At 38.9% G+C, this 9,767-nt stretch overlaps 1 protein-coding gene across 1 annotated transcript; it reads right to left on the reverse strand.

Annotated features, from left to right (window-relative positions):
• Positions 1-497: 497 nt before the first annotated feature.
• On the reverse strand, positions 498-8,859 carry LOC109102535 (pre-mRNA-processing factor 19-like). The gene is made up of 16 exons (XM_042769691.1): positions 8,827-8,859; positions 8,229-8,378; positions 8,066-8,142; positions 7,847-7,988; positions 7,693-7,766; positions 7,035-7,100; positions 6,907-6,948; positions 6,730-6,804; positions 3,466-3,541; positions 3,126-3,235; positions 2,883-3,038; positions 2,621-2,690; positions 1,681-1,854; positions 1,342-1,424; positions 1,138-1,243; positions 498-964 (listed from the first exon to the last, which is right to left on the reverse strand). The coding sequence occupies exons 1-16, from the start codon at positions 8,843-8,845 to the stop codon at positions 867-869; spliced, it is 1,518 nt and encodes a 505-aa protein (XP_042625625.1). The 5' UTR covers positions 8,846-8,859; the 3' UTR covers positions 498-866.
• Between the last annotated feature and the right edge of the window lie 908 nt (positions 8,860-9,767).

Here is a 9,767-nt window from a genome sequence, read left to right on the forward strand (position 1 = left end):
AGCAAAGTTTAGTCATGTTGATCATTTAGAAACCCACACATATTACACAAGATAGTACTCCAAAAAGTTGGAGACAAAGATATACTAAAAATACTCAAAATACAGAAGTTTATTTTTTTCTCCTGCCAAAGTGGATAAAAGTATTAATGGCTCATCTTGGCCTTACCTATATATATTTTAAAGTTGCACTCAAAAATCTGAGGAATCATGTTTGAACAGGCTTTAAGGCTGGTAGTACTCAATGTCAGTAATGTGTGATAATATGTCCCAAGTCAACAGTCGGGTGATGATGGACTCCCCTGCACGACCTAATCTTCTCCCAAACTTTCATCACCCTAACACCTCAAGAAACTCTTCCTGGCAATGGCTGCTATTGTCCAGCTCACAGGAGATATAAAGGCACTGTTCTCTGTAATGCTCCGGTCAAACACTCTCCTGAATACAACACTAACTCTTGATCAGTTCTTGCAAGTGCACATTCAATGAAAACATAAAACTATAAATAAAAACGATTGAAACTTTATTGGAATCTATTTCACATTTGTTGTTATTGTCCACAAAAGGATTAAAAAAAAAGTCATGGGACACTAACAAAGTTCAAGCCTACAATCAAAGCTTAAAAAGTACAAGAGCTCAAATCAGCCCTAATTTGCCAAAAATCTGTCTTAAAGCATTAACTGACAAAAGAGAAGTTTCAAAGTCTGGTATACTGTATGTACTAGAGGAACTCATCACTACAATGACGTATGAGACAGTGAATGCATATCTATGTATACACATGCACAATTCATGACTGACAGACATATTTGCTGTGGGAAAATGATCGCATCCTGGTTCAAATCTCTCCTGAAGGTCCTCCATTTCTATTACAGGCTGTAGAATTTGAGACTTCTGTCCATGCCAGTGGAAGCCAGGAACTGAGCATGTTCACCAAAAGCCACACCGGTCACCAGACCTGAGTGATCTACAAGAGAAAGGAAGAGAGATTCAAACACAACAATGCATAGCAAAGAAAAGAAAAGTCAGTTTGATAGCTCAGAACAAAACATTCTTGACAAGACGGCAAACCTCACACAGCTTAAAAGTACACACAGAATAATATTACTAAACAAAACAACATTTTTTGGCTCAACTCACCAGAGAAGTTGAGGACCTCAGACCACTGTTTACAGATATAAACTCTTATGTCTGAGCCACCAACAGCCAGATATGTCCCACTCTGGTCAAAGACCAAAGACTTCACCTACAGGAGGAAGGCAGAAATATTAGCCATGCTTTCTGTAAAAGTAGTAAAACAGATGAAGAACACAACAATCAAATCTGTGGCCTATGCAAGAAGACCTCATAATTGTTGTCCAAAGTGATCGTCTTGAAGTTCTTCAGCTTCCTCAAATCCCACAGCTTGAGTGAACTGTCCTGAGCACCTACAGGTCAACCAAAAAAGGTAGAGACAGTATAAAAGACAATTAACATTCAGTAAAGTTGATTTAACTGCACTAACACTATTGGATGAGAATGAAATTTGAACTGAATTGAGCTGAAGAACACAATGCCTTTTGTAGAGCTGCAATTCGAGTAGTTTCATAATGAATTCTGCAACATTAACGCTTATTTTCCTGTTTATTTTAAATAAATGTGATTTGATTTGACATCCACTTCCCTCTCAAGTCAGGGACTTACCAGTGGCCAGATAGTATCCATTCTCGGAGAAGGCGATGGACGTCACAGGACCTGAATGTCCGGGGAAGTTGGCTACATTGGTCCGTTCCTTCAGATCCCAGATCTTAATCTGAGAATCTGCCGTGCCAGTGCCGAAAATCAGACCGTCAGGATGGAACTGAGCACAGGTCAGAGCTGAAGGCAAACAAGAAAGGCTTTACATTTTCCGTATGTGAGCAGAATAAAATTTAAGGGGTTGGCAAAATAAAGCAACAAAATATTTTTCAGCCTTTAAAGATATTAAATGTTTTATATAGCATTTCATCCAAAAGCCATTTTTGCCAACAAGATTCTAAATGCACAATGACATTAAATACAGTCAAATCTAGTTCAAATAAGACATTTTGCATTCAATAAATCTGAACTGAGCATGTGGAACTAGTTAAACTGGTACAATATTTAAGACGCACATCACCAAATGTAAAGTAAGGCTGGGCGATATGGACCAAAAACGCGATACACATAGAAAGCACATTAAAATCATCACTAAATTAGGAATCAATAAATGATAATGATATTGTTTTTCTATTATATCACATTACTGATCTGTTCTATTGTTTGTTTTATGGTTGTATATTTTTTCCCCGTTAACCATTTCCTTAACAGTTCTATTAATGATTTTAGTACTCTGTTTTCTCATTGCCCTGAAAGACTTAGAACCAATGCATCAGAAATTCAACACAAATACAAGAAATATTTTATAATACATTGAAAACAGCCAATGGAACTAACCCTAACATCAAATTTTTTTATTTTTTTTTTTAATTAAACCAGTACTGAATAACAGCCAGATCAGTCACCAAGCTTATAATGCAGAAAAATGAATTTTGCCAACACAAAAATTAATATACTTAATATCTGATAAATTGCCTAGCCCTAGCTGACAGAGAGGAATACTTGCCACATCCAGCGGTCTCATCGGTGACTTTAGTCAAGACACGTCCAGTTTGGATATCCGAGAAGGCCCAGTACTACAACACACATACGTTTTAATGCATTCCACTCTGACAGACAGAAAACTGCTTCGAAGATACAAAGGTTTTGAAAAGTTCTTTTCACAAAAGAAGTGAAACTATTATACTTCACTGAGTATAATGTAATTAGTAGCATCATGTTTGTGCGTTGCTTGTGTACTGTTCCTCAACCATCAGCCTGTGTGTTACCTGGTCCTCAGAAGAGCTCAGCAAGTAGTCTCCGGTAGCGTGTAGAGAGAGGCCGGTAACACTAGCCTCGTGGGCCCTGATCACCTGCACGCAGTTGCCCCCGGTAACAGACCACACGCGGATAGTGCTGTCTGGAGACGCGGAGAACACCACCGACTGACAGAGAACACGAGAAGAGACATGTGAGAACTGAAGACTAACCAGAAATGAGTTTGTGTATGAAGAGCGGGAGCGATGGCATACCTGAGCAGGGTGGTAGATGACAGACGAGACCTTTTTGGTGTGTCCTTTGAGGGTGGCAACAATCTGCTCCTCCCGACGGTCGAACACCACCACGTTCTTATCAGCACCACCTGGGGAGGGCATGTCAAAAAAACTTTTTGAAGCAGTGTATATGTGGGTCTGTCTTCAGGAGCAACAGTGCCATTAACATGCAGTAACACATGACAGTAATTGATGTATATAGTCACACAACCCTCTCCTCTATATCTGACCACAAGTGCTCATAGGAGACATGTTCAAAATATACAAGTCTGACGACTGGTGATCAAATTGTGTTTGTGTAACTGTGTTGTTATGGTACCGGTGAGGACTTTGTTGGTGTCTGTTGGGCAGAGATCCAGAGAGATGATTCCTGGTATACTGGCACTGTGAAGACCCTATTAATGAGAAAAAAGAAAAAAGGGGGTTCATTTGAGATGAGTTCTGTTCCGAACACTGCATGGAACAGAAGCTGCATGCTGTCTATGTAGGATGCAACCTAATAGGATGTGAAATGAAATTTAAGATCAAAAGTGACTAACTCAAAACGATAAGCTAACATCAAGATACTGTAATAGGGATAAAAATACATAAACACAAACATAGGATGTAACTTATAACAATTTAAGATTTAGCCATTTAACTCACTTGTTTTTAGACAAGTATTTAATAGGGCCGCGTCAACTAGTCGCATCTGTGCACTGAAAACATCTGCCGGTCACATTACTATAGACTACTGAAAAAACATTTATTTAGACAAAATGCATCTGAAATACAGCTGCTGTGGGAAAAGTGGAGGACTCAAGTCATTACAAAACTCTGGACTTCACTGCATACAGTCGTGGCCAAAAGTTCTGGCAGCGACAAATTTTGTTTTGCAAAGTTTGCTGCATTTTAAATAATTGCTAAAAGCTTAATTGGCCAAAAAATGAACTTTTCACAAATAATAATAATAATAATAATAATAATTTCACCGTTTTCTGATCCTGACACAAAATGACGCACTAACATTAATTGACTAATCATATCAGCAGCACATGTGAAAGTGTGAATGAGTACTAGTCAGGTGAAATCACCATCATACTAATTAGATTGTAAGAGCAGACTGATTGCTATAAAAGGAGGGAAGCAGCGCTTCCAATCATTGTGTTCTTGTTAGCAGTGATTACTTCCAAAGAAACATGTGCAGCCATCATCATTTTGCATCAAAATGGGCTCACATGCAAGGAAATTGCAACAAAGAATATTGCATCCGAAAGAACCATTTATGGGATAATCAAGAACTTTAAGGAAAGAGGTTCGACTGCAGTGACTGAGTCTTCAGGACGTCCCAGAGTGTCCAGCAAGCTCCAGGACCGTCTCCTCCTGAGGAGTCAGCTACAGAATCATGTCTCCAGCAGTGCAGAGCTCGCTCAGGAATGGGAGCAGGTTGGTGTGAGAGCATCTGCACACTCAGTGAGGCCAAGACTTTTGGACAACAGCCTAAGAAGGGCAGCAAAGAAGCCACTTCTCTCTAAGAAAAACGTCAAGGACAGACTGAAATTCTGCAGGAAGTACAAGGATTGGACAGCAGAAGACTGGTGCAAAGTAATTTTCTCTGATGAAGCTCCCTTCTGACTGTTTGAGACATCTGGAAAATCGATTGTTCGGAGAAGAAAAGGTGAACGCTAGCATGAGTCCTGTGTTGTGCCAACAGTGAAGCATCCTGAGACATCCATGTGTGGGGCTGCTTCTCAACCAAGGGAGTGGGCTCTCTCATAATTCTGCCCAAAAACAATGCCATGAATAAAGAATGGTATCAAAACGTCCTGCAAGAGCGACTTCTTCCAACGATCCATGAGCAATTTGGTGATGATCCGTGCATTTTTCAACACGCTGGGGCACCATGTCACAAAGCAAGAGAGATAAAGAAGTGGCTTGAAGATCATTACATTGAAATTTTGGATCCGTGGCCAGGCAACTCCCCAGATATCAATCCCATTGAGAACCTGTGGTCAGTCCCCAAGGGCAAGTGGACAAGCAGAAGCCCACAAATTGTGATCAACTCCGAGAACTAATAAGGAAAGAATGGATTGCCATCAGTCAGGATTTGGCCCAGAAGCTAATATCCAGCATGCCAGAGTAAATTGCAGAGGTTATGAAGAACAAGGGTCAACTCTCTAAATATAGACTCATTGTATTTTTATTTATTTTTTTTGCCAATAAAAGCCTTTAAAACTTATATGCTTATTGTTTTTCAGTATAGTAAAGAAACGTGGAAAACTTTGCATAACACAAAAATTCGTCACTGACAAAACTTTTTGCCAAGACTGTATAAAACACGTGGTACAAATGCACAACAGAGTGAATAAAAATAAAATGAAGTAAAATAAAGCTTAAAGGCTTTAATTGCGGATCGCAGACTTATAAGTGCATTACCGCCACCTCTCTCTCTCAAGTGGATCATTAACACTCTATCTACAATCTCAATCAGGTGTCAATGGTCCACTTGAGAGATAGGTGACGGTAATGCACTTAGAAGTCTGCGATCCACCGTAAAGCCACAAGAATATGATGCAGGCTGCTGTGAAGCGCATTCACAAGAGTTCTAACAGTTCGGACATTGCGTGAATCAGAGGTAAAAAAAAAAAACAATATAAATACTGTTCAGTTTCTTGCACAGACCAATCGTTTTGTGTCTTTACACATCAATGTATCGTCACGAGCCGCAGGGTTTAATTTGGATTTTTCTGTGCATGTTTTTTTCTCTCTCATAGATTCTGTGACCATTGACAAACATTGTAGACTGAGAGACTGCAACGCCTGAAGCTAAAAATCATAATTTGTGTTCTACTGAAGAAACAAAATCACCTACATCTTGGATGCCCTGAGGGTAAGCAGATAAACATCACATTTTAATTTTTGGGTGAACCATCGCTTTAACTACTGATTTCTAGTTGTGTCCTCTTTTGAAAGGCAAAACAATGTAGTTTTGCTTTCACAATGAAACACACAGCATCTCCACGACATGGTGGCGGCAGCAACACTACAGCGAGAATCAAATTTACGCCTTCTTTCTTTGCGTGAACGTTTGGGCGGTGTTATGCAAATCTTCCCACACAGTGACGTAGATGTGGGGGTTTGTTTAAACGAGGTGTTTTAGCAGGGCATGGATGAGTCTTAACTTTTAAATAGAATATCTCTCTTTGGGTTTGAGACTTTAGTCTTAGCAACTTTAGGGATCTTATCTATTCACAAACAGCTTGTAACACTCCAAAGAGAAAGGAAAACTTGAAATTGCATCAGTTGACCCCTTTAACTAATTTTGTTTCCACTCCAATTCGTTGATGAAATATAAACATTTAAATGGTGTCTGTAATAAACTTGTTTTCATGACAGATTTATTTAAACATATAAGATAATGAAGACAACAGGTTTAATTTAATGAATACGTAATAAAGAACGGTGTAGCATCAAAATGCTTCTCTAGAGTTATTTTTGTAGCTGATTAATGAGTTTATGACATTGAATGGCTTTCCTGTGTTAAATGTGAATGACCTTGTTCACGTATAAATAAATAATAAATAAATTCTTATTGACTACTCACAGCATGGGATGCCACTTGGCGGAACTTGCCGAGATCTTCTGCTCTGATCAGGTCCTCCGGCACGGTCTTTCCTCTCTGTAAAACAAAGCCATATAAAAGGTTAAGCACATTAATGAAGGAACACAACGCGAAACAGTGACAAAAAACACAATGCAGCACTGCCATTCAAATCCTCACCTTCTTTCTCTCGGTGGTTAAGACAGTGGCTTTGTCTTGGAGCTGTAAAAAAGAAGATGATTTTCATTACCTTTGAAAATGTGATCTCACATGCAATGAATTCATTCATTGCTGAACATTCAACGCACCTTCTGTATGATCTCTGGAGTCATTCCGACCTGCTCACTGACCTCCATGGCCTCACCACCAGCACCCTAAGAGGTCAAAACAGTTTCAAGATACTATATATATATACATACATATATATATATATATATATATATATATACACATACATATATATATATATATATATATATATATATATATATATATATATATATATATATATATATATATATACATACATATATATACAATATACACACACACACACACAATTACACTGCAATTACAATTTTATAAATAATGAAAGAGATTTTGGGGTTTAAATATACATTTTGAAATTGAAATTTGTTATTTAAAAAATGGAGTGATACATCGAAACTAAAACGAAACGGTGGCAGCCAGTCGGTTGGCACTGAATCATTAATTCAAGTGATTCGTTCAAAATAGCTGATCTTTATAAATATCTCAGTGAATTATGATAAGTGGCATTTTGTGAGCAAATGAATCAGTGATTTTGAACTGTGTGGCTCGGAGATGCACAACGTTTCCGCTGCGGCTTTGTTGGCAAATTTCATTGACCGCTATATCACGCAGTGAAAGTGTGCACTCTCAAGGTGTAAAAATCTTTTTTTCTCCCACCCCTAATGAATGCATAAATAGTCTGGAGGAATTACTGACCACAGCTGCAGTCTGAGAAGCAGGAGTGGCTTGTGGAGCGATCAGTCCGGCCTGAGGTTTGAGCGTAGCCAAAGCTGCAGGCAGAATAATGAGCACGTCAGTAAAGGCACAGCACCATCAGCGCATCCAGAAAGCACAACTCTGCCCCTCTTACCCTCTCTGGCGGCAGTGACCTCTTTCGTGAGACGAGCGATGACTCTGCAGGCCGCATCGTGCTGGTACAGAGCATGAGACAGCTCCTGACGAGTGGTCTGCAGCTGCTGCCTCAGAGTAAAACTGTGCAGCATCACAGCATCCTGGAGGACAGACAAACTCAATGATGGAGAAAGACATCACGCATTTCTTCCTCACACAGTCAGGTTTAAGAACTCACCCACTCGTCCTGCAGAGATTTGAGGATCGCAGGAATACTTGTGGCTGAGGGAGCCTTCGGTCGAATGGGGTGAGACACTAAAAGTAAAGAAATGGATGCATTTTGAAGTGGCCATAGAGCATCTGAACTTGTCATGAAATCAGTGTCGTCTGTGCCTCTGTACCCTTGATATCAATGAGCTGCTCCTCAGACAGCGGCTGTCCATTGACGGGGTCGACTCCATTCTCCGCTATGTATTTCTCGATCAGACGCCTCTCAAACACTTGGTTGGAAACAGGAGAGACACAGGGGTGCTCCGGCACCTCGTTTGAAACTGGAGTGAGAACAAGACTGATATTAACAATTTCAATACGATGCAACAAATATCAAGTCTTCTTCTTCTTCAGTACGAAACACTTCATTGTAAGTACACCACTATCAATCAAATGTTGCTTTTAATACGATATTATCTAATATTAACGTTCAACAGTTAGTCTAGACTCCACAAAACTTAACATTTACTTTTCTTTTCCCTTACATTGTGAGTATGTTTTGCTCGTCGAACTAAAAAGTTATCGAGACAGCTCCAGCATCAGACACACGCATGCAGTACTTTCAGCTCCACGTTTTGCATTACTTCGCTACTTAGTTCAATTAAATGCAGCAAAGAGAGCATAGTGACTAAAGTGCAGTTCCTCATGAAGTTTCTGCTAATATAGCACAACAATGGCTAACGCTGCACACTGCTAATCACTCATGCTAACAGAAACCAACTCACTTACTAGCACAAACCAAAGACATCTCGCTCAAACAGACCCGAAACAAAATCAAAAAAAAAACTTAAATAAAACAAATACATAAACTTAAATTCGACACAGATTTTAAATCAATGAAGGTGCCGCATTTAAATAAACAAAACACCCGCAAACATGTCCTGAGTCAGAACACGTTGACGTGCCGTGCCGCTCAAACAGCGGTGCATGACGGGATACTGATTCCTCCAGAGCGGAAGACGAAACCGGTGGTCTTTCTCGGGAGGTCTTAATGTTGTTGAACTGAACGTACAAAGCAAACTGTTCTGCTGTTATGTCCCTACCAATGTCAAAATCAAAACTACGCATTTATAAGATATCAAGCTCTATTGGTAATCATTTTGACAAAGCGCTGAGAAATATAACATCATCTCAGGGGGACTTCAAATAAATATATTGGGGGAAGATTCGGATGACAAAAAAGAAAAAAAGTGTGGGAATCTTTGCATTACATGTAAACAAGAAATAACGTGAACGTGTGCATATGAAAAAAGCCTTCCAAAGACATAATGCATGGTTAAATAACCTACTGAGTGATAATTAAAATAAAAATGAATGTGTATATCAGTTATTGATGCAATGTTGAAATGCTGAGGACACACTTCTTAAAATTAAAAAGATTTTTGTAAATCCAGTGGTTTGTGTGGCCTCTCAGCTGACTAATGACAGGTCTTTCTGTGAATGTCCACAAAACTGGAAGTGTATACAAGCAGTGGACTATTTTAGAAAGTAACTTTTAAAAGATGAACAGAAGAATTAGGGAGAATCAATAAATTCTAAACAATTTATTGCTATTGTATGAATATGTAAAAATGTAAAAAATAAATAAATAACCTGTAGTCTGATTACTACAGTTTTTAAAATTTAATATAATCTAATATTACAAGGACTTAAATTTTATAATCTGATTA

Source organism: Cyprinus carpio, chromosome A14 (assembly GCF_018340385.1).
Source record: "Cyprinus carpio isolate SPL01 chromosome A14, ASM1834038v1, whole genome shotgun sequence".
Classification (NCBI taxonomy): Eukaryota; Metazoa; Chordata; class Actinopteri; order Cypriniformes; family Cyprinidae; genus Cyprinus; species Cyprinus carpio.

Coding starts and splice junctions, on each gene's coding strand:
- LOC109102535 (XM_042769691.1), bottom strand. Junction 6,805..6,906: donor TAACCACCGAGAGAAAGAAG/GTGAGGATTTGA, acceptor TTTGTTTTACAG/AGAGGAAAGACCGTGCCGGA. Junction 965..1,137: donor TGAGGTCCTCAACTTCTCTG/GTGAGTTGAGCC, acceptor TTTCTCTTGTAG/ATCACTCAGGTCTGGTGACC.